Here is a 25,460-nt window from a genome sequence, read left to right as displayed (position 1 = left end):
CGCCGCTCTGAGCCGCCGGCCGGCGCCGCTGCCCTCCCTGCAGCCCGGTAAGCGCCGCGCCGCTTCCCCGGAGCTCGCCCGGCACCGAGGCCGCGCCAGCGGGGAGAGGAGGGGAGGGGACCGCGCGGCAACCCCGCCTTGGCGGCGGTCCCTCGCCGCACACCCCTTCTCCCGCCGGAGCCCGGCCGCCCCCCGGCCTCGGGGAGCTGTTACCTCCGGCCTCGCCGCATCTCCGCGTCCCGCCGGCCCCCTTCGCCGCGGCGGGTCCCATCGCGGGTCCTCGGGCCGAGCACGGGCGGTCCCCGGGGTCTGACCGTTTTTATCTGCGAGGGGCGTCCGCCGTCTTCTTGACGAGCAGTCCTCTGCCCCGGAGCGGCTGCAGGCTCAAAGCTACCCGGACCCTTCGGAAGAAGTGTCCCCCTGCAGTACTAAAAGTAAGTTTGAAGGAAAAGTGAGCCCTACTAAAACCGCTTCTTTTACTGTGATGTGAGGGGCTGGTATTTAGTGTCGTTCAGTAAAGCTTTGCGTGATTACCTCATTCACAGTATACATAATAAAAAGATGGTCTGTCACTTGTGTGGTCTTCAGAAAGCAGGTAATTAGCCATCAAGAAACTTAATGTTCATGTGCAGTCTGCACAAGCTGGCAATGGGGTTCTTTACTAATGTATATTTATTGAATAAGTAGGAAAATGTACTTAATTGCTTTTTCCTCCCTCTTATAGGTTGTAACTTTTGCAAGACTTGTGACACGAACTAGGACAACCAGCATTTTGAAGAGCCATCATAAATACGGCTGGCTGTATCTCTGAACGTTGGCGGATTTACTGGAGACTCTTCCCAAAGCCTGCTTGAATCAGAACCTGTAAACTTTCCAAAAGCTTCATAATGGCATTCTTAGTATCCAAAGGAGATTATATTAGATATTTCAAACGATCTTTATTGCTGGTTTTAGTATGTGTAATAGTTCTTGTGTGCACTGATCAGGACTACTATAGTTTACTTGGAGTATCCAAAGAAGCAAGTAGTAGAGAAATACGACAAGCATTCAAAAAACTAGCATTAAAGTTACACCCTGATAAAAATCAGGTAAGTTACAGCTTTAACAGGTCAAAGTTGCTGAGTTAATGGATCTTAATGTTTAAACAAAAAGTGGTTTTAATTTATCTAAAATGTTTCTCTGTTCTTGTGAAGTAACGTAACCACCTGATAACATGGTTCAGCTCAGATTTTCTGCAGAGAAGATTTACAAAAAGGGATAGACTGGTCATACATGGTTGTGTTGAATTTGAGCCATATTAAATTGCTGTAGTAAAAAAAAGACTCAAGATCATTGTAATTCTCAATTATATTTTTGTAAATAGAGGAAAACTTAACGTCTGTACCATATTACCTCGTTGGTAAACTGATGAGTTTGTCTCTTTCCTTTTAGCTTAGGGGAATTTACTGTTTCCCTAATATGAAATCTCATCTAAACAGCAAACAACACCAGCCTGTACTGAGACATCAATCTCCAAGTATCGAATAGGACAAAGCAGAAATTCTGGGACTGCCAAGGCATAATAAGGAGCTCTAGAATAACTGGGGAGAGAAGACTGGGAACGGCTCAGTCTGTGCTACCATATTTTCTGAAGTACAAAGAAATCACTTTTAAATTTAAATGTCATCAGTTTTTCCTCGAGATTTCCTGAAGTAATCAGAAATTCACAGGAAATACGAGGGTTTGGATCTTCATATATGCAACTGCACAGAGCCCCAGACGACAGTAATGTTCCATATGAGTTCAGGGCCCGCCTGCACAGAGTACGTTAAAGCCTCTGAGGCACTAATGTTTTACAGTGGAGTTGAACATGACAAAGCTCAAAGGGAAAGCCAAATCTCAACAAAGTTAGAAATACCAACTTGTAGCTGTTAACTGCAAGTTTTGTTTTCCCTATGTTGATACCTTCAAAATAATAACATTTTGGGTCAGATTCTGTAGTTTCCAAGTATGGGAATACTACTCAAGATTTTTCAACAGGTTATTTTCAACATTAAAGATGATATATAGAAGATGAAGCCATTACACAGATTCCATAATGGTGATTCATTTCATGTGTATCTAGGTAAATAAGTCAAGAATCTTTAAGAAAAAGTGTCTTTTGAATGAAACGTGTAAGCAGAAGTTAAAAGGGTGGGAGAGTGCTGCAGGTTTTGCTCACCACTGCACCAGCTCAGGACCCAAACTGGGGTTCAAAATATGTCTGCAGATTTTTTGCTGTTCTAATTCCGAAGCTACCTAGAACCAGAATACTTTTTAAATAAAAAACGAGGCCTCTGTCTACACCGTAAGATCAGAAGGAATGAATCTGTCTTTATAGCAGAGGTTTTCAAACTGGATGAGTGGGGATTCTAGGGGAGTAGAAAAGATTATAGAGGAAATGGTAAGTCTTCATTCTTGAGTACTTTTTTTTTTTTTTCTTCTCCTTCCATTGAAGAGAGAGTTGAAAGAAGAGAGACCAATGGAGAATGTTACAGCCTTCTACCAGTTCGCTTTGTATTTCAGTTGGTACTTTAGTGAGGATGAAGAAATGAGAAGACGCATCTGGCTTCAGGAAAGGAAAACTTTACTGTAGTTTGTTTGGAGATCACTGTGTAATGTCTGCTTTCATCACAACTGACATCTTTAGTAGGGATATAAAAATATTTCCAAAGATTATTTTCTCAGCATTATATGTACAATGTGGTTTATTAATTACTTACTAACTATAGTTTTCCTTACATAGAATGATCCAAATGCACATGAAAATTTTTTGAAAATAAATAGAGCATATGAAGTACTTAAAGATGAAGATCTACGGAAGAAGTATGATAAATACGGAGAGAAAGGTCTTGAAGATCAGCAGCAAGGGGGTCGTTATGAAAGCTGGCACTTTTATCGCTATGATTTTGGTAAGTTATGATGTACATTTGTGATTTGCTTAAAACAGTCACAAGTAAATGCAATATTCAAGTCTATATCAGATCTTTTTATGCATTTCTGATGTATCCTCTCCAGATTTATGCCTGCTCTGTTCTGTAGCTGTCATTTTCTCTCTGTTGACCCAATCTTTTATTTACCCTGTTAGTGGCTACCCAAAAATGTAATAATCTATTTACCTAGCCTTTTGTTCCTGCTGCTTACCTTTTTATTGGTCATCTAACTTCTTGTTTATTTTTTTTTAAAGTGCAAAGCTTTTTTTTTCACTTAAATTCCAGTGTTCATGTTTCATCAGTATTCTTTTTAACTCTTTAATGCAGGAAGACCTTTTTTTGTTTAGATAAAGTATTCTCAAGTGGATTTTGAGAGGAGATTTTTGCACTGTCAAGCCTTTTTTATATGCAGTTACACAGTTAGAGATCAGTAAAGAGGTAGCAGAAAGTGAAAGAATAAGAACAGAATCATACCTAAAACGATCTTGAGACAAGTTATTTAATGTTTGTCTCAACAAATTTTAGGTAGTTGTAGGGAAAGGCTGGGATGAACCATTCTCAGAGCTGCTGTAACAGGAGTAAGCTAAAATAGGGAGCTGAGGAACATGGTTTGATTGATAAGAAAGAAAAAGCTGAAATGAACCTCCACCTTGGCAAAATTTTTTGCTGGTGTAGTTTGATTTAATATGTCCCAATCTCTAAAAAATTAATGTCTGTGCAAATTGAAATTGAATAAACCAGAGGTGCAACTATCACAGGAAAATATGGAAATTATTCTAAAACTTCTTTAGATAAATAGATTTAAGAAATTTTATCTGCCTGAAGTTGCACTGCTTGATTGAGAAACAATATTGTTGAATGTCTATTAACCAGTTGTCTGGAGAGTATCTATATTTTTATATTTTATGTATATATAAAAATATAGATATTTTATATATACGTATGGGTGAGTGTATGTATTATATTACATGATATATAAATGGATAGTAATATAAAAAGTACCTTGTCACCTGTAGAAATTAATTTCTCTCATTATTTATTTGCATTTAATCCTTGTATACCTCAGGTGAAATGGCATCTCCCCATCTTAGGTACTGTAAAAGATCTGTAGCCATAGTAGCATAATATAATGCTGTCTAATAGTATTTTTGGTATCTCTGCACTGCCTTTCTTGCGTACTTGAAGTAGCAGACTGTTCTGTAGTGACGTTCTAGGTAGGACTGGTTAGCTTTTTAGAAAAGCTGTCTTCCTTACCTTTATTCTGTCCACTTTATTCCACTGCGTTCACACGTTCTGTTAGTGGAAAAGCTTGTGGCTGAAACGCCTTTGTGATCTAAGTAGTTTAGATAACCAGAGACTGAGAGAAGAAGTGAAAGCTTCCAGACATTACATATAGCGCTCTCACTGAGAGCTGAAGCTTCTTGAATTTTAATCCGACAACTGATTGATGTTATTTCTAATAGTCTTGCCGTAACAGTGGTAGTTCAAGTTCTCTGCTCACTCGGTGGCTGGTCTACTACAACACCAAAACAACTGTTCTGTTCTGATGATGGCTTTTGTAGCATGAGGGCGCAGGAGTTAGCAAGAGATTAAACTAAGGTTACATATTACTAAACAAACCTAGCTTTGTTGTAAAAACTCTTTGCCAGCTTACTATTTCAACTTAAGTGTACTGTTTTCTTTCTTGTGAACAAGATGTTAGTTTGTTTCTTCATTTTAAAGGTGGCAAAAATAAAAAGCAATTTTTGTTTTTTTTTTTAATAGGTATTTATGATGATGATCTTGAAATTATAACATTGGATAGAGGAGAATTTGGTAAGTTTTAAATAAACAGCGATCTGTTTGACAATATGGCAGCCCAAAGTAACAATTTTTCCATTCTGAGCTGTACATCTATGGACTTCTATTACATATCTATACAAAAAACTGTCAGAAAATCATCTTCAGCTGAGAAAACAAACAAACAAAAAAACCCTTAATGCTTCCTGGTAATGCTAGTTAGCAAATAGATCAATATCAATAAACGGTTTAGATTTAAGTTTGTGAGATCTGTAAGAGGAAATTATTTGAATTAAAATTTTGTTTCTCCTAATTTATCATTACTATTTTTTTTTTGGTGTCTAGTCTAAAAATGCACTTGTTAGAACTTTTCCATTATATTTCTATTAATTTTTTTCTGTGAAATCCAGTCAATTGTGCCTTGCACAAGAGATTCAAGACCAGAAGGTGATACCAGATACTAAAAACACAGCAAAGTAAAACAACGTCTGGAAAGATAATGCTTTCAGTGAGGATATCATCCATTTTTTTTCTTTTAAAATTACAGCTAAGATATTTATAACTAAAAGATACTAGAGAGAAAAAATACTGGGTTTTGTGTGATTTTTCATCTGCATTTTGAGTACAGTTTCCTTTGTACGGACTGGATCTACATGCTGAACCAGTTTTGTAGACTGTTCTAATAGCAGAACCTCATGATGCTCTCCATGAGACCCTGGTCTTGCTTCGGTTAATTGATTTGCAGAACCTACACATTCCTTAGTTGTCTTTTTTGTGAGGATATTTTAATATAGGCAAATATAACTTAGAAAATTCACTATAAAAATTATGTCCAAAAATGGAGAGACTGAAAGCCATGTAATTCAAGCTGATAACCTCTGTGTGTGTTAATTATGTTTCCCTTGAGTCTTCTAGTAATTATATTAACTTGGATTTTTAAATTGCATTTTCACTTATTAGACAGGGATTCTACATAAAAAGATTGCCTGGTGGAATCCAGAAAACACGTAAAGTGATATAAGGAAATGGAAAGTTCTAGTGGGTAAAAATCTTTTAGAACTTGTGTTTTGTTTTTACGGTAACCAGACTTACACTATCACACATTTCAGCTAGGTTAATCTGTAGAGAGTACATTTATTCTTAATTAATAGAACAGATGTTGAAAGTCAGGGTGCTGATATCCTCTGAAATAAGATTTTTGTGCACTTGCCTACAACAGCGAGTATGTGCAAGTGAGGTGCAATCTTTATCCCATCTGAGTTACAGTTACTAACTGTGTCTCACATAAATACTTAATTCAGCTTTTGGGGAAAACAATGTAGTAAAAATGTACATTCTAGATATAACCGCATTGTAGATGTGCATTACTTACAATTTTCTTCACTCCGTCTAGATGCTGCTGTTAACTCAGGAGAACTGTGGTTTGTGAATTTTTATTCTCCTCGATGCTCCCACTGCCATGAGTTAGCGCCTACGGTATGTATAACAAGCAAATTAACTCTGAAAATTCATTGTTTTTAACAGCGTAAAACTTAATGAAGTGGATTTTTACACTGAAGCTGAAACCAAAGACAACAATTCAAGAATTCACTATATCTTTATAGGAAAATATCCTTCTTTTTTTTCCTCTTTTTTTCTAGTGGAGAGAGTTTGCTAAGGAGATGGATGGAGTAATACGCATTGGAGCTGTCAACTGTGGAGATAATAGAATGCTTTGTCGAATTAAAGGGATTAACAGTTATCCCAGTCTGTATGTTTTCAAAACTGGAATGGTGAGTGATAAAAGTTAAAGCGTTTTTAGAAAGATTGAAATCTGGAAGAGTATTTCTTTAATACTTGTTCAATTATAGCTCTTTATATAAAGTTCTTCCTTTTAATATATTACTTCCTTTTAATAAATTACTTTTTCTCTTCCTTCACCTTGGTTAAATTAATTTAGAAGGTTAACTTCAAATAGATATCTGTGGGGTTTTTTTAATCATTTTACCGTGCAACATATCACTTCTGATTTGGGAAGATAGTGTTGGCAGTGGTGCTGTAGCAAAGCAACAAGTCTACTTGAACAGTTTCTCTTACAGTACTGTAATGGACTTTTCAAATACAAAGCATAGTCTGTGGTTTTGAGTCTAAAGAATATGACCATTTACCTAAAGAAACTTGGAAATTCCTTTCATAAGATGTCCTCCACGTTAGCTGCATTATGTACGTCACGCTTTATAGCTGCTTGTTAGTTGGGTACGTTTTGACGATGATAAGATTTGAGAGGTTGAACGCAGAGATTGTGCATACACTAAATGAACTGATGCAAGCAATTTTTATTTAAATAGAAATATAATCATTGGGAGTTGGTGTTTCTAAGACTGAATTATCCTTGTGTTGCTGGACTTGGAAAGAAATCACATTACAAAATTTAAATAAAAGTTAAATTCCAAACATTCCAGTATGGGAGGGAGAGAACAGTCAGAGATAAGGTGGGGGGGGGAGGGGCTGCAGTTGCATAAGTACTGTTATAAAAACACAGTATGTTTTGGGGTGTTTTTTTCTCTTTTTTTTAATTTTATAAACTTTATTCTTTGTCTTCTGTAGCAACCAGTGAAATATTATGGAGACAGGTCAAAAGAGAGCTTAAAGAACTTTGCCATGCAATATGTTACAAGCACAGTCACTGAGTTATGGGCAGGTAACGTTCACATATTTTGCTTGGGGTGTTGTTCTTGAAATTGCTTTTACAATATAAAATATGGCAGAAACGATGTATACAACTGAATCTGTCAACTGTTGCTAGGTGTTATTTTTGAGATTAAAAATAATTTACTGTAATTTGCTAATATAAATATAAAACCTTCTTGTTTCGTAGTCACGTTTAACTAATCACAAGCTGATGCAAATTGTTTCACTCAGGAAACTTTGTTAATGCCATTGAAACTTCATTTGCTTCTGGCGTTGGTTGGCTGATCACCTTCTGTGCTGAACGTGGGGGTAGGTGTATTAAATACTTTTCAAATAAGGCAAACGGAAAAAAAGTACTTTTGTTGATAGTGGCATAATCCCTTTTGCTTCTAATAAAAAGTTGTAAAACATCTTAGATCATCCCAGTATTTGGACTGTGGGTCATTTAAGCTCCGTTTTAGAGGCAGTTTGACAAAAGGGACATTAATAGAAAGATGATGCTATTGTGCTTCTGTAATGTCACGTGAGCCATTAAAGCAACGCTCAAGTGTAACCCCTCAGGAAGGGAACTGGCAGAAAGGTCCTCTAACTTCAGTTTCCAGCTCAAGCTCAAATGACAGATATTGCATAGGTGCATGCCAGCTTGTCGTGATAGCTGAGTAGAAGAATGGATGTATCTCTCCTTTAAACCACGATTACTCAAAAATTAGCTGAGTATTTTCTCTTAAGTTAGGTTTGGACATAGTAATTGGCTCTTACCACTGATGTCATGACAGAGTTTAGATTTGCATTATTTTTTGTAGCTGTTTGTCACTGACTTTCTTGGGATCAGTATTGGATACGCTATATGAGAAAGTTGCTTTGGTTAGCTGGTAGAGCTAAGTAAATGTGCTACACCTTTGACAAATAAAGATTTCTCGGTCTTATGAAGAGACCTTTGTTCTGTGAACTGAATAACCAGAGCTGCAGTCTTGGATTTACATTTGTAAATAGCTTGATTTCAAGTTGCAGTCCTTTTGTTATTAAGTTTTCAGTTTTGGTCCAATTCAAGTGAGGTTGATGCATCTTCTTATTTCAGAAAAAAAACTGCATCAGAAGGTAACTATTCAAAGTCTGGATTGGTAATTAGAGCATATGATGTATTTATTATAGTGAGTTATTATTTGAATCACAGAAAATTGATATTTCCATTGAAATCTCATTCCAAGACAGTATGTAGATACCTCTTGGTGGTTTTTTTAAACATTGATTAAGAAGAAATTTAAAGGTCAGTCTTAATATAGCAAATAAAATATTTAAAATTTTTAAAATGAGAATTCTGTGTTGATGAAGCAAGAGAATGTTATTCATGTTATTTTTATCTTGGAGCAGACAACCATCAAGTGCTGATTATTAGGTGTTACAACTTCAAGTCACTGAAATACCGGATGAATAGCCAGGAAGAATGCCTTTTGAAATGGTCACCTTTGTAGGGAGGAAAGGGGTGATTCTAAACAAGAGTAGGTTTAGTGCATTAATGATTTGAAGTTTTATGTTTGTAAATAAATCATTTTTATTTTGCAGATTGCTTGAGTTACCAAACACGCCTTAAGCTAGCTGGCATGTTGGTAAGCAGCGTTTCACTTTGAAAGCATTACCTGTTATATTTAAAACAAAATAACAGAAGCGAAAGCATCAAGTTGTAGCTAAAACTCTCAGTGAGTTTAGTGGAACCAAGATTTCACCCATTAACTTTCAGAAGAGTGAAATATTTTGACTTAGTAGCTATTGGAATAACATTAAATTTTTAAAGAATTTTATAAAATATGAATGAATATTAACTAAAGAATTACAGTGTGGTTTCCTTCCATTTTCTAAATGTTGTATATAATTGCTTGTGTTGGGATTTTCAAAAGCATTTCTGAACCTGAAATTAAAAAATACTTTTCTTTGGTTTTGTGTTTGGGTTTGTTTTGTGGTTTTGTTTTTGTTTTTTGTTTTTTTTTTTTATTACAGGAAGGTCTTGTTAATGTAGGCTGGATGGACTGTGGCACCCAGGGTGAGCTTTGTGATAATTTAGATATCTCATCTAGTACAACAGCATACTTTCCACCTGGAGCCACCATAAATAACAAAGAGAAAGGAGGTGTTTTGGTATGAGTTGTTTCTCAACCTTTCTGTATTTAGATAAAATAATGTAATGACAAAGGAATGTATAAATAATTTCCAGATTGATGATATACAACTGAGAAGATGCTTTTTTCTTCTTTCTTCTAAGCTTGTATGCCCTGGTGTGAGTTTATATACCTCCTGGCTTCTAAGGTAGTGATTTCTGGAGGTGGTCCCCAGTTTGCTGGTATACTGGGAGAGTGAATAGGAGCACGCTGCAGTAGCAGCAGCCTGTAGCTCTGCCTAGCCACCTCCTCAGGAGCCTCCCTGAGCAGCTGTGGGAATCCAGGGGTGGGATGTGCTCTGTGGCAGGCCCAGGAGCTAGTTCTAAAGCTGCTACCCAGCTATTCTGGGCAAGCTTGGGAGTCTCTTCTCCCAAGTAACAAGTAATAGAACACGAGGAAATGGCCTCAAGTTGCATCAGGGGAGGTTTAGATTGGATATTAGGAAAAATTTCTTCACCGAAAGGGTTGTCAAGCATTGGAACAGGCTGCCCAGGGAAGTGGTGGAGTCGCCATCCCTGGAGGTATTTAAAAGACATGTAGATGTGGCGCTTAGGGACATGGTTTAGTGGTGGACTTGGCAGTGCTAGGTTTACGGTTGGACTCGATGATCTTAAGGGTCTTTTCCAACCTAAATGATTCTATGCTTCTGTGATTTGCCATGTGCCCCCAATTTTTATTCCAGAAGGAATATGCCCCAGGTATCACAAGTTTGAGAAATGCTACTCTGAATGGAGTACTGACGTGTGATAAAAGTACTCCTACGCTGTCTGTCGGTACGGATTATGCTGTTCGGCTCTATTCTAATATTGCAACCTCCTCCTACGTTTGTGTGGTGGTTTTAACTTCCTTAATTGATGGGAGACATTTCTCAGTGTGAAGCACGGCTTTTTCCTTTATTGTCACTACTGTTATCTATATCTTTAAAAGGAGGAAATTAAATTTGTAACCTACCTACTTTCAACCTTGTAACTTACCAACTCTGAGTTACTGATTCATATTACTTCCTAAATTTTAAAAATTACTGAAACTTAAATATCTGTACAGTGCAGTTAAGGAAGGCTGTAAGACTAGACTGGAAATCTTGTAAACTTGATTGTAAAATTTTGCTTGAAATTTGAATTTGAGACTTTTAGCCCCTATTTTGACAAAATATGATATCTTGAGTTTAATATTGTAGGAAAACAAGCTAAAAAGCAGTATTCTGAGAGTGATGTTTGTGGAATTATATATATGAAAAAGAAGCTGATCAAGTAACATACTATTAACTGTACTCTTCAGTTGATGGAAAGGAACAAATCAGAATAATTTCCCTGACACTTTGAGTACTAATCATCAACAATCGGGTTGATGTTTGGAATTCTTTGTAATAAACACAGTTAACTTTCCTTCCTAGTTTATCAACTCCTTGGATGCCAGAGAAATATATCAGGAAGTAATGCAGCATCTGCCAGACTTTGAAATTATCTCTGCAGCATCATTAGAGGTAAATTTTAAAAAATATGTTAAGATTTCTTTAAATAATGTATTTTTATATTTTTTATCATTACTTTTCACATTTTTCAAATCCTATTGACACAACAACTTAGTATTTATTTAATTGAAAATTACTTTTTTTTTTTCTCTGTAGCCAAAATTATTTAACATTGTTTGTCTACATTTACTTTTGTTGTTTAGCAAAACAACAGTAAGGGGGAGTGTATTTAATAGGAAAATAGAAAGCCACAGAAACTGCCATTGCAACTCACTCTGCAACTGTAACTTTCTAGATATTTTTTGAATCAACTACATTGAGAGAATTTTGGTTTAAATGTATTTTGTCAGTAATGTAAGAAATAAAAAAAATACTTGTTAATCCATGATAACTTATGTATGGACTGAAATTAGAAGTCATAAAAGTTACTCATGTCTCGGAGGAAAAAAAAGAGGAAACCTCTTTTCACACTTGTAGTAGCACTTAGCATCTTGATCTACAATAGGAAACACACGTGGAAACAAAAAGTATAGCAGGTAGCATGTAGCCAGCTTGTTTTCAGATTTTTTCCTCTTTCCCGCTTATGATGCAGTAAAAGGAAGTCTAGTGGAAGGCCTACATGAAAGAATTTGTTGAGTGGAGGAGGTCAGTCAGAGATCAGATGAATAATTGGGCATTTGCCTTTATAAAACATAAAAGGAATTTACAAGGTGGTATAAGTTGGAAATAATTTTTTTTTGTCTGTGTTTTTGTCGTGGTTTGGGGTTTTTTTTCCTTCGTTTAAAGGACCGTCTGGCTCATCACCGATGGCTGCTTTTCTTCCAGTTTGGGGAGAGTGATAAAGCAAATGTACAGGAATTTAAGAAACTTAAATTTTTACTTAAAGATGAACATATTCAGGTAAGACTGCTCACTCATCTAGTGTTAAATACCATTTACATTCAGAGAACAAGTCAGTATGTTTTTCATTATTATTAGCTGTTACTACCACCTGCCACCTCTGGTACTGAAAGAGATATACTATCATATGGTAGATATGTAGTAAGGTTTTTAATTTAAAGCAAGAAATGAAGTTTCCCATACGGTTTGAATAATTTAAAAGTAGTTAGAAAAGATTATCTTTTAAATCTGCTCTCTCATGGGAAATGTTGCTGCAGATCCCGTTCAGTTAACAATTAAAAGTTAACACTTCAACATCAAATTGATATATGTGAAACTGTATTTTAATTATTCAGAAAACCCTATAATTATCCGGAAAATTTTCTTCATAAAAAGAAACCAATTCAACCTTTGTACTAAAGACATATGGATTGTGTTATTCTATAAGGTATGTATTTTAAAAAAACTGTTGCATTGACTAGAAGAATTTTAATGTCACATTTATTTTAGGTGTCTTCTTGCTTCCTTGCTATTTTATTTGGAGAGGGAAAAAAAGAGAATTCTTTAAGGTTTTATTCCCAGTTTTGACCTTTAAATTAAAAATTAGCAAGCAAACTAATATAGCTGTGCTAGTAGTTTTCCTCAAACATCATGGTTTGTCTTAAGACCTCTGTTGTTTATAAAAAGTCTACTACTATTGCATATTTTTACCTTTTTTTCCTAACTCTTCCTGCCTTTCAAAATATGTTAATCTATATGAATTAGGATGCCTTAATTAAAATGGCACTGTCTGTTAAATAGGTTGGCAAGTTTGACTGTCTTTCCTCTCCAACCATCTGCAACAAACTATATGTCTATCAGCCTTGTTTAGCAGTCTTCAAGGGAAAAGGAACTGGAGATTATGAAATCCATCATGGTAAGGGAAACTTTGGCAAGTTTAAATCATTACATAATCACTTTGAGATGACACTACCTTTGGCAAACTGCATTTCTTTTCCCAAAGAACAGTTTTGAAGTTTTAATATTTGCTATTTTTCCTCTGACCTTACTGTAGCCTTGCACAAACTTATAATTTCCTTTGTTTTTTTTCTTTTTTTTTCCTGGGTAAGCAGTCATCAGATGCCAAGAGATGTATTTTGTCTTTACTATCCTGTCTATTTCAACGTTGTTTACATAATTACATACAAATGAAATCTCTGAAACTGATCAGGACAGCTTCTGCTTTGGGTAGGATAACCAAAGAATGCTGTAAGGCACACCCTTCATAGAGGCTTAACATGCTAGTTATACAGTGCTGCCAACTTGAGAAATTTGGATTTTATTTCATCTGTCACTGCACTAAAACTAATTCCATGTTATGTTGACTTCCATCCAAGAAAATCTATATTGAGACTTTTCCCACTTACTTTCATTTCCAAAGTAGCAGTTTCCTTCCAGGAAAGGCTGGAACTATGTTACTGCATAGCACTGAAAGGATTAAAAAATGCTGGTTGAAGAAGAACAGAGCCTGAAGCAAAACCATAGCTTGCAGCAATAGGTGTAGCTTCATCCAGAGTGTGGCACAAGGCAATTATGCAAGATGAAGTTCTCATTTTTCAGCCTCTGAAGTATTAGAAACAGCTTGCTAGAATTAAGTCAGAACCTCAGTACTGTAATAAAGAAGAAAACGATAAAAGTTTTTGACCACTTAGAAAAGATTAGTCCTGTCTAAGAGGGAAAGATGATCCCATACATCTAATGATTGCTGCTGGGAAAAGCCTTATATACTTTTTGCAATTTCCACTCCTGCAGAGAAGCCAAGAAAGGGTCATATCCATACAGCATTTTTAGATCTTTTTATAATGGCATAGATTACAAATACTGTAAGAGAAATACATTGGACTACAGTACGTACGTTCTTTTCTGAATGGTTTGTTTTACTCTTTACAAAATAGATGGCATCTAAAACGTTTGCCAATAGTCATCTCACTCCAGTATTTATAAGAATATAATACTCAAAAGAATCAGGCTTTTTTATATGCTATATTGAAGGGCTTCAACAGTTTAAAATCTAAGAACAGTAATAAATCTTAGTAAGTCATTGTAGAGCGACTTCACATTTAATTACCCTGAAGTTCTTATTCTCAGTTCATTTCAAGACACAAACTCTCATTTCTGCTGACAAATATGTACATGAAGGGTATGAAGAGACTTCATCTTTGCCCACTGGAGCTGTGTCAGCAGGAACGTCAGTTTCACCTAAATAGCTGTGATTTATCAATATCATTTATTTTGCTTGAGGTCTTTACTGTGTCAATACCTTTGCCGAGAATAGTAACTTTTTAATTTCAACAAGCACTAGTAAGATGGCAAAACAGCCCATAGTTCAGTCACAAAAAAAAGTCATTTTGTTTGACAAAAACATGTTTTGTCTTGGATAACACATTTATTTGGCTAATATTGGGTAAATATCCAGTTTAATATTTAGCCAAATATCAACTGTCACCTAGAGTATGTCTTGCCTATGTAGGTTTGGACAGTTTAACATTGTCTTCCTGAGAAAAAGCAAGCCAGTATCTGTTTAATTTATTTAAGCAGACCATGTTTAAAGATCAGTCAAGGGAACCGAAGGACTCCTGTTGCTATCACTGAGTTTTTTAATGAGATCTCCCATAGGGAAAAATAAAGTTTCCTTTCTATGTTGTTCTTTGAAGGAAAGAAGATCTTATATGACATTGTTGGATTTGCCAAAGAAAGTGTTAACTCTCATGTTATCACACTGGGACCTCAGAATTTTCCTGACAAAGAGAAGGAACCATGGCTTGTGGATTTCTTTGCACCGGTAAATATTTAATATCTACATTTCCCTTCTTCTAAAATCCATTATGTAACTGTGTAACAAAATACTAGCAGTATCTTGAAAGTGTCCTTCAGCATCGCGAGACAGTATTGTAATTTCTCATTCCTTGGCAACACTAGTTCCCAGACTGTGTGGGTTTTGTATTTAGTGGAGTCTGTTGTCAAAGCAGCATATTATTCATCTCAAACAGCTTCCATTCTCCTGAGAGCCAACTGCAGGGAAAGCAATTGCACTTACTTGCATTTTGTTTTCTAGTGGTGTCCTCCTTGTAGAGCTTTGTTACCAGAGCTGAGAAAAGCATCAAAACATCTTTATGGTCAGCTTAAATTTGGAACACTAGACTGTACTGTCCATGAAGGGCTTTGCAACATGGTAAGCTGCAGGAACTGGGCAGGGGGGGGAATATATATATAATCCTTTCAAAGAATATTATTTTCTTCTAGTTGGGGGTAGAGGGATGGGGGCAGACAATGCTTGTTCTTTAATATTACTTTCTTAAAGAGTAGTAAACCAAATGGGACACTAGTATCATAATTTTTTTCAAAGGAGCAAAATATGTAACCACTACAGATAATATATTAATGCAAAATACAGGTCTCATTTTGCTCTGATTTCATAGTGTTATTGGAAGACTCCGGAAGTGTCAGAATTTAATAATTCCTGGGGTTTTTTAAGAGAAAAAAAGAATTAAAGCAGACCCAGAAAGCTTTTTCTAGTGTGTATATACATACATACATTCTTTTTGTTCTTCACATAGGAGGATAAAAAACAGTAAAACATTTAAAAATACAAGTTTTATATCGATATAACACTTTTTGAAGATGTCTGCAAAACCACTTCTAATTCAGTTCACCCTAGCTGACTTTGCTTTTTGTTTTGTAGTGCTTAAGAAGTGCAGGATCAATTTCAAATTAAAAGAAAGTTTATTACTTACCAGTTTACACTGATTTAAAGATACAGTAATGGAATGAAAGTTGGTTTTGTTAGTTTTTTTTTAAATCTTGACCAATTTTCCATGTTTAAATTTGCTTAACTTTTGCTTCAATGAATTTATCATGATAGAAATTATTGACATTACTTTTCCTGAATTCCAGAAAATACTACATTTTGACAGCTTTCCTGCAACTGCACATTTTATTGTTCACAAGAGCTTTTTACGTTAGAATGTTTGTATTTATCTTTAAAATGTGAATGTCTTAAAACACATGAAAAATGAGCAAAAAATTACAAGCTTTTAAAATTTGTATTTAGATGTGTTTACACACTGAAGAATTCAAATCATGGAAGCATCTGTGTTCAATAGTAAACAATACAGTTACTTATACAGTACAAGCGTTTCCACCTGAAGACTGGGAATAGCTTTAAAGTTAAGGCTTAGAAGGCCCATGGAGTAATTCCTATATTTGTGGAGCATGGCAAAAGAACCACTGGTTGGTTTTTAAATTCGGAACAAACTATGCCATCTCTGAATACAATTGGCATCTTTTCTGTACTGATTTGTAATGGTTTCAGACTCCCATCTGCATGTAAGTCTGAGCAGTTGTACTGTACAAACTGGATAGATTAGCAGCTGTGAGCCACCAATACCGATGGCAGTTAAAGGAAAGTACAAGAAACCTAATCATTCCTTGCAATTTCTTATTGTCTGTTTTGTTAGCATAACATTCGAGCTTATCCAACAACAGTTGTGTTCAATCAGTCTGATATTCATGAATATGAAGGACATCACTCTGCTGAGCAGATCTTGGAGTTTATAGAGGTACGTAAATTATAATCCTTGTTGCAGTCGTGCTCTGTACACAGCTCATCCACAAACATGTTCTTTAGTCGGAAGATTCTAGGATTTTTTTTTTTTTTTTTTTTTTTTAATTAATTAGACTAGTAAGATAAAGAATGAAAAAACCTTGGGCAAGAAAAGTGACCCAGCAACTGTCAGTCTGGGACTTGACACCTAATGGATTAATTTCCCTACTCTGTCAAGTAATTTCTTTGAGATCATCAGCAAATAACTTAAGATCCCTTCCAGTCTGCAAAGTAATAGCAATGATTTCTGTCTCATAGAGAGGATAAAGGAATTAAAAGTGTGAAGTGCTGTAATATTAAGGTGAAAATGCCTCACGTGCACGCCTTGACATAGGAGGTTCACATTTTTGTCAATTAGCTTGCTGCCCTCCACGCTTCTCAGCTGTTTCTTGACCTTTCTTAAGTCACAGAACTGCAAATCATTGGTACTCATCATTGTTGCTGCCAGAGTTCTGGCACCCATCTTTCCTCCAGCATTCAGGTTCTCTCACTGCTAGATCCACAGGCTATTGTCCACTCTCTGAAGAGACTGTTCATTCTCTCCAGGTAGCCCAGAAAAAGCAGGTTTCAGAGCACACATGCAGGAACAGGTGGAGATCAGTATTTTTCAGTTAATATTGAGAGGTCCCTAGTGCACCATATGTATTCTTCTGCATCCCAGCCTAAATAGCATGGCTGAGTCTCATAATGCCTGTTCTTGCCAGGTAAGCTGAATTTCTTGCCTTTTGCCTCCCTTGATGGAGAAGAGGCAGAAAACCTCCCTTTTGCAGCCTGGCTGTATTTTTTTGATAGCTTTTCTCAGCAAATCAGGCATATGATTGTTAGGTTGAAGGGATGACTTTTGATGCTTCCATGCCTTTCACTGGTGTGGAGCCTTCCCTACCACAGCAGCAAGCAAATTTCACTAAAAGAGGGACATTCTCAGAATTTGGTACAGTCTGTTTGTATGTGATGGCACTAGATGTGGGATAGCTTATTATTGCAGAGTATATGTCTATAAACTGTCTTTACTTTAGGATCTTAGGAACCCATCGGTGGTCTCCCTAACACCAGAGACATTTGTTGAATTAGTTCAGAGAAGAAAACGAGAGGAGATCTGGATGGTTGACTTCTACGCTCCGTGGTGTGGACCTTGTCAGGCTTTAATGCCAGAATGGAAAAAAATGGCCAGGGTAAGTGACATTCAAACATTTTTCTGCTTTTGTGTCCTCTTCCGTGGAATTATTGAGACGGTACAACTACTGTTTTAGAGATTTGTCAGCTGAGAAAGTCTAGTGATTAATATTGCGGACAAAACAGGGAATCCTACCTGACAGTTTTATATTGTTTCAAATACAAAGTTTTTCTTTGGTTTTTTAAAAGGTTCAGTACATTGATACTGTAATCCAGTTTTTCCTGTTGATACAAGTGTGTTTTCCAAGATCTAAGAAACTTTAGAGTAACTAACTTTCCTTGATGCTTAGTGCTTTATATAGACAACAGCTCTGCATTTGTTTAAAACAAAATATGAAAAAAAGATTTATCCATAAATTAGATAAGAATTGGTTGAAATAATTTGCTACTTTTTTCTCAGTATTCTTTATGATGATTAGGTAGCACTTAGACCTTGGTGAAACCTCTGAATTGAATTTCAGATTGAAGGAATTGAATCTTATCCATCTTAATTATTTCCTATATTAGGAAGATTGTTTTCTGAGATCTTGTTTTCTTCACTGAAAGTAAATAAATGTTAAATACCATACACTTTAAGGCTGATTGTCAGTTAGCTGAATTACCCATACTTCAATATGGAATTGTTGGGATTGGGGAGGGTGTTTTTGTTTTCCAAGGTCATTACAGTGTTCTCTCATTTGCAAAGGTAATATTACTTTGCTGACAGGCGTCCGGGTTTTCCTGGATGTGTTTCCACAAATTTGAACTAGAAACTTTGGGCAAAAAAAAGAGGGCTTTGGAAACAAGTCCATGACTCTCAGACATTTAGAATTCACCTAGACTAGAAGTTCTAGCCAGGATTCTATATTCTGGTCAAATGTCTGTGAAGTATTAGTAGCTCTACAGCACACGTTCAGAAATCGTCAGCTTCCCTGCCCATGCCAGGTGGTCTGGGCCTTTGCAACAAATACAGTGTGTTCAAGACACAGGCCAACTGTGCAACCGGTAGCACATCTGCACTGTACCAGGATCTGTCATAATTACTGAGCCTATGATATGAAACATGGTAATATGATAGTCCTTATGCTAAATAATCACACTCATACGTACTTTTGAGGCAAGGTAGGTGCCTCATGAGCCATGTGCATGCAGCTTATACTAAAATATATATGCATGATGGGAATGCACCGGGGTGGTTGGCTCCCATTAGATACCAGTGACCCATTTACAGGAAAGAAGAAAGCCTTGTGATAATCTTAGTTTGTTTTGTTGGGTTTTTTCCCCCCAACTAAGTGATTAAGACTTAAATTCTGAAGTATTACTGAAATTGTAGTAGTATTGATTAGCATATTTGATAGTAGGTTTTCTTCTTTTTTCAGATGTTGAATGGATTAATCAGTGTAGGCAGTGTGGATTGTCAAAAATATTATTCTTTCTGTCACCAAGAAAGTGTTCGGGGATATCCTGAAATAAGACTCTTTCCTCAAAAATCAAACACAGTTCATCAATATTAGTAAGTAGTTTACTTCGGTTTGGGAAACGTTAGATGATGTGGAACAAGACAAATATACATCTTCTGTTGTGTAGAAAAGGTTCATCACAGCTATTAAAATAGGCTGTTACAATATTACTGTCCTAGATGTTATTCGCTTTGTTACTTCAAACTAGTGTCATTTTATTTTGCCATTTCATGTCAGTAATTTGAACTGAGACTGCCTCAGGAATCTTCATTTTTATTTCTTGTTCTTTATTGATTGCCAGTTTTCTAATTTTAATTGCATGTTAGAGTAGATGATTTAATCATATAATATAAAAATACTACTAGGTCTAATTGATTGCAGCTTTATCTTTAGAGAACAGTGTGATGTAGCCAGCTGATCATCCTCTTTGCCAATAGTCTGTTAGCACCATTGCAAAAAGTGTCCATCGTATATCTAGTCATCCCATTCATTGTATCATTAGTGTGGAAACATGAATCATTAACAAAACAAAACAAAAAAATCCTATGGGAAATAAAATCTGGCCAAAACCAAACAGCCTGTCCCCTCCATTTCACAGTACTGTTCGAAGATCCAGGGTTTTCAGGAAGCACATGCATATTTAAAGATAGATAACCACCTGAAATAGCAGATGTGTTGCTTCATTATTTTACAAATGGGAAAGTTCTATTAAATGCTGGCAGATAATAAATTGTAATGCCTCTTCATCATAGTGCGTAATAGGAGACTTCAGTAGCTTTCATCATTGGACTGCTTGCTTTTATTCAGTTCTTCTAGATGAAGTTTCTGTTACAAGCCGAATTTTTTTTTTTCCTTGTTGAAAACAACTGAGTTGGTGAATATGACTGTTAAGTGGCAAATTCCTAATCATGAGTCAGCTATTTCCTGCAAAAATACAGAAATTTGTCTCTTAAAATGTAAGATCACCAAAAACTATCACGTCAGATTTTGACCAGGTAACTCTATTGAAAAATACTTTGTTATAAAGTTGTAAATTAGTGGATATGAATCCTGAATTAATCTTTTTTCTAAACTGTCACTGGAATTTCAAAACTAAGCAATGCCCTGAAAGTCCAAATAATAAATTCTTGTCCAAGTAACCAGTTTGCCTGGCTTTTCTACTGTCAATTCAAGGGAAATGTATATAATTAATAATTGTTTTATTGTAATGAATGAACATCAATTAGAAAATATATTAAGATATTTCAATTTAATTCTCATGTTTCTTAGAGCCTGCAGTTTTATCTGGAGTTATTACCAAAGATCCTTCATTCAAAATAGTTCTAGCTATCAAAGCTTATGTGCTCCAAACCAAGTTGCTTACTCTTTTGACATAGAATTTTCTTCTCTTTCTTCTCTTCCTCTTCTAGTCCTTAATTCTGTATCTTTGAATTGTATTAACGAGACTTTTATTTATTCAGATTTGAAAGCAAGGTAGAAATATATCCTAAAACATATGCCTTGAAGTTCATTATTTCATCATCTGCACTCTACAGAGTGGGTTTTTTCCAAACGTAATTCAAACTACTGTGCAACTGGATTTTTGTTTTCTTTTTATAGTAGCTACAATGGGTGGCACAGAGATTCACATTCACTGAGAGGCTGGGCGTTGGGGTAAGTTACTGCATTAAACTCTGTTCACAAGCTGCTTATATAGTTTGCTTGCTAGGAGAAATTAATATTTAAATGCTATGTAAATAAAGAATTAGAAACACTCAGGTATATGTATTGGTTAATTTAAGATGTTAAAGTTTCCACATCCTTTAACTTTTAAGATGTGGAGAAATAGCATACGCCATACTGTCCACCCATTTTCTGAAGACCATATTATTATTTTGTCTACCACTTTAAAAAAGGGATTCTCTTGTACTACAAAGTGTAAAGTAGGGATTTCCAGACTACTAATATTCTTAATTTCAGAAATTTTTCTTATGCTTAAATGGAATTTGGATCTATTTAAAGTTTTGAATGGATTATGACTGTTATTCTTCCTTTCCACAGATATTTACCACAAGTGTCTGTAGACCTGACTCCTCAGAGTTTCACAGAAAAAGTTCTGAATGGAAAAGATCACTGGGTCATTGATTTTTATGCTCCTTGGTGTGGACCTTGCCAAAATTTTGCTCCTGAATTTGAGATCCTTGCAAGGGTAAGTTTTTAACTGTATTAGCGGATTGTTACACTCATAATGGTTAAAATACAATTCATCAGCACTTTATTTCTTAGCAATCATCCAAAAATTGCATACCCCCAGTGAGCCTCCTCATTGAAAGTCCACACTTTTAGGTCCCACTTGCCAGTGGGTACTGTCTCTTGCGCGCACACACACACACACACACACACACAGACCCTCTTTTGAGGCAGATTTCAGCTTATGATGGGGTCACCTTTGGAACTGTGGTATGCTTTGCCCTGAATTCAAGTAGAAGTGCTCTGCTGAACATGTAGTGACTTCTGATACAAGGTTAACAGTTTGAGAAGCAAGCAACTACTCTGAGATATTTAAAAGATTTGAGCAACATTTTTCATTTACTTTTAGCTGCACTGCTGGCTTATTCAAGTTATTTGCTTACAGTTACCCATGGAAACTTGAAGTTTGTTTCTAATAAATGTTTCTTTTTAGACGGTTAAAGGAAAAGTAAAAGCTGGAAAAGTAGACTGTCAGGCATATGCTCAGACCTGTCAAACTGCTGATATCAGAGCCTACCCTACTGTTAAGTTTTACCCCTACCAAGGAACAAAGGTAAAGTGTCTCCTTTGTGTAAGCTGGTGAGTGGGTACTGTTAGTAGATGTATTTCATTTCACATTAAGACTTAAGAGACTGTTTCTGTAACATACTAAAGTGCATTATTTAGATATGCTGGAGATACAGTAGTAATCAATTTCAGTAATATTAAAATAGTAGGACAATGATACAGTAATAATGTGTTACTAAAAAATAATAAATTGTAAACAATAGAACGGTAACTAAAATATGGGCTTAACCAGAACCAGGGTTTAATTTTGCAGGGGTCTCATGACAAAGTGTTTTTCAACCTTTACCAATTCCACCACCAGCTACCAAAAGCAGGCAAAGTCTCTCCCTAAATGAGACGTGGACAACTTCATTTTGGCTAAGGATAAATATTCTTTCAATGTAATCATAGCATTTCATTACAATTTTGACTTAAATAATGTATTTTAAGAGAGAAAATTGATAAAAAATATTTAGTTGTGTTCTGTCTCAAAAACAAACCTTACCAAACCATTTCAGTTACCAGTATGACTGAGATCAACATTTCCTACTAACAGATTAGTAGTAATAAATTAAAAAATGGAAAAGTATTCAGATAGTTCTAGGAAATTGCTTTTATTCTTGTAAAGCTATTAAATTTCAAGAATATTATAGTCATCTTTTTAAACACATTAATGCTGAACAGAAAGTATTCAATGCATTCTGATAGTTAAGCCTATTCTTTTAATTATACTTTCCTTTTTTTAACTGAATCTCTTATGGGAAGTTCTAGAAATCCTTCCTTGCACAATCCTATCAAATTCAATGAGACTTTTCTGTGGTAAAGAGTAATGGCTTTTCAGGTCTCAAAAGTAGCGACCCACACAGACAGATTTCATGAACATAGATTACAAAGCGGCAGACTTTGTAATGGCTGTCTACATTAAATATTTAGCTGACTAAATGTGAGAAAATTGTAACTATTTCAGGTTTCTTCAAGGATCAAGGCAAAATGCGTAGTTCAAAATCTGTGTAGTTTTGAAAACTAGCAGCTGTGTGGTTCTTACTATAAAGACAATTAGCATTGTTTAAATGGAGACAAAAATATATCTATGAATCATAAATCAACCTACCAGAGCCATTGTCTTCCTCCCTGCATTCCTCTTGAATTTTATCTGAAAGTAAGCAGATTTTCTGTTCAGTGTTGAGCATGGGTAATACGTTACACAATTTTTTTTTTTTTTTTTTTTTTTTAGAAAAGTGTTCTTGGGGAATATATAGACAGCAGAGACGCAAAAGGTATTGCTGACCTCTTGAATGAAAAATTAGAAGCAATTCAAAATAAAGGAAAAAGAAAAAAATCTAGAAATAAGGTAAGAATACTTATTGTGGTGCCTTTTGCAAAAGACTTATTGTAAAGAATAGCCGTTTAAAATGATGTTAGTATTCACTCTTTGTCCGTGAAGTATTAAATGCCATATGTTCAAATAGTACCCAGTACATTTTGCTTCTAGTCTTGTTTTGGTTACTGTTATTTATTCAAACTCAGTTCTCCATGTTCACAGATGTAGCAGAGAATACTGCAGTTGCAACACCAGTTATGGCAAGACTTAGCAGAATTTATAGATATCCATGGGACATGCACATGTCCATGGGACAGCTGCGTTAAAGATAGATGGTTGAGATGCACTGTATTCTTAAGTGTAATCCTTAGACTAGATTTAGCAAGCAGGCTCCAAATTACAGAGGCTGAGTAGTGCAAGATTGGGATTGACATTTTAACTCAGAAGATACTAATACACAGCTGTTAAGAAGTACCCTGAATTCTATTTAAGAAACATTTGTCCAGTTTAAAAATTAGTACTACAGAAAAATTTAAAATCACAAAAAAACCCCCAATAATCTTGATTTTTATTTGTACTTTCGGAATAACTTAATTGTTTATTTTCTTGTCACTAGGATGAACTCTAAGTGGTACTGGAGGTAGTTACAATTCAAAATATTCTGAAGCTGTGAATATAGAAGACACCATGAGGAAAATATAAGGCTGATTACATTCATGGCAGGACAAAAGAGATGAAAGCTAGTTTGAGTTCACGGGCATATGTGACACTGAATCCTGTTAAACTGCGGGGAGATGAAAGCATTTTGGTTTTGGTGGAGGCATTCAATGTTTCTGCAAGTGAATTCTTCGTGCCCCTCTTCTGATATACCAACTACTTTCTTCCTAGTCAAACATCGGAGTTGACCAGAAACGTGGACTGTATCACTTTTGCCTACCCATTTACTAGTTCCTTATATTTTTCTGTCTCCTTTCAAACACATTTTGAATGTGGCACTCAGCCTATGGCTGAATATGCACTCAAACCACTCTGCAATGCAGAAACACAATGAGGGATTGTCTATTTCAAAGACAGACAGTTTTACCTGATGATTATTCTGCTTTGGGGTCACATTATTGTCTAGTCAATTGTTAAGAAATAAAATCAAGAACTGGTAGCAGGATAGCTTTATTGAATTACATTGCTCCTGCCCTTGAGTGGATTACTTACTATATTGTGGCACTGGTGGTGGTGCCTGGATGAACAGAACTTTGAAGAGCTTCTTTAGTTGTGTGGTTTGGGTTTGTGTTTTTTTCTTTTTTAAATAAGAAAAAAAAAATCAAGGACTTCAAACTCAGTGTTTCATTGACTTTCAAAATTTAAGTTATGCCATAGAAGCATCTGCTTAAGTTATTAGGTCGTAACTTTATTATTGTCTTTTTAAATATGAATGTATTCTGTGGACATGTTTAACCTCTTTTGGTATTACCACTTTTTTCCTTTCTTTACAGACATGTTGGGGGGGGTTGTTTGTTTTTTATATAATCTTTAGGCAAGCAGGATAGCAAGTGCCTTTTTTAATTTAATAATGAACACTGTACATTGCAATGTCTCCTCATACATCTTAATAGAATTTCCACTCTTTAGGGTAATATTTTTCATAGCTTCTCAATAGACAAAAAAAATTACAGAAGACAACAAAATGTCTGCTGCATTTAAGAGTTCAACATTGAAATGTTTCATGTTTTCAATAAAATGCTGCTGAGAACTTGTCAGATGGACTTTTCTCCCTGCTCTCCATGTATTTAGATTTGGCATGACTAGTCACTGTAGTGTGAGTATTATAAATTTGTAAATACATTGTTATCCTACAAGTAATTTATTTTATAAAGAAGGCAGCAAGAAATAAAAAGGAAGAGATTGTAGTAACTTCGAGACATTCAAATGCTTCTTCTGTGTTCAGGGTTGCCTCTATTACTTTGTGGTTTTGCAGTGTATTAATCTGAGAAAGAAGAGAATGTGTTGCATCTATTTTTTAATACAATAGACCTTCCCACATCCAAATCAAACTTCAAACTCAGTCACAGTCAAAAATGAAAATTGTGGTATTTTGTGACTGTAATACCAAACCAGAGTTTGTCAGTTATTGCATGTATGTTTAACTGTGACTTCAGTTCCCACCTCCTACCTTCTTCCTGGAGAATGACGTCATGGTTACATACTCTAGA

The 25,460-nt window shown here is 35.6% G+C and overlaps 1 protein-coding gene across 3 annotated transcripts; it reads left to right on the top strand.

Annotated features, from left to right (window-relative positions):
- DNAJC10 (DnaJ heat shock protein family (Hsp40) member C10) lies at nt 1-25,007 on the top strand. Of its 3 annotated transcripts, XM_050900004.1 has the most exons (23): nt 136-434; nt 725-1,088; nt 2,765-2,930; nt 4,716-4,766; nt 6,124-6,206; nt 6,371-6,502; nt 7,317-7,410; nt 7,632-7,709; nt 8,964-9,007; nt 9,396-9,533; nt 10,947-11,036; nt 11,811-11,924; nt 12,705-12,819; nt 14,597-14,724; nt 14,998-15,114; nt 16,400-16,501; nt 17,562-17,717; nt 19,077-19,210; nt 20,757-20,810; nt 21,198-21,345; nt 21,820-21,939; nt 23,167-23,283; nt 23,870-25,007. In XM_050900004.1, exons 2-23 carry the CDS (start codon nt 888-890, stop codon nt 23,879-23,881), a joined length of 2,394 nt encoding a protein of 797 aa, XP_050755961.1. In that variant the 5' UTR covers nt 136-434; nt 725-887; the 3' UTR covers nt 23,882-25,007. The 3 variants fall into 3 exon arrangements, with proteins under 3 accessions (XP_050755960.1, XP_050755959.1, XP_050755961.1); XM_050900003.1 differs by lacking the exons at nt 136-434; nt 23,870-25,007 and adding an exon at nt 1-47 and having other exon boundaries at nt 23,167-23,328; XM_050900002.1 differs by lacking the exon at nt 23,870-25,007 and having other exon boundaries at nt 135-434; nt 23,167-23,328.
- Nucleotides 25,008-25,460: the final 453 nt, after the last annotated feature.

Source organism: Gymnogyps californianus, chromosome 7 (genome assembly GCF_018139145.2).
Source record: "Gymnogyps californianus isolate 813 chromosome 7, ASM1813914v2, whole genome shotgun sequence".
Classification (NCBI taxonomy): Eukaryota; Metazoa; Chordata; class Aves; order Accipitriformes; family Cathartidae; genus Gymnogyps; species Gymnogyps californianus.
The sequence above is the reverse complement of the archived record's forward strand: the minus strand, read 5'-3'. Positions and strand labels throughout refer to the sequence as shown.

Bases quoted from the DNA above. Each gene is read 5' to 3' on its own strand.
- DNAJC10 (XM_050900003.1), top strand. From the start codon at position 888: ATGGCATTCTTAGTATCCAAAGGAGATTATATTAGATATTTCAAACGA. The intron at 4,767-6,123 runs GTAAGTTTTAAA...CACTCCGTCTAG, and splicing joins ATTGGATAGAGGAGAATTTG to ATGCTGCTGTTAACTCAGGA. The intron at 7,710-8,963 runs GTAGGTGTATTA...TTTATTTTGCAG, and splicing joins CTTCTGTGCTGAACGTGGGG to ATTGCTTGAGTTACCAAACA.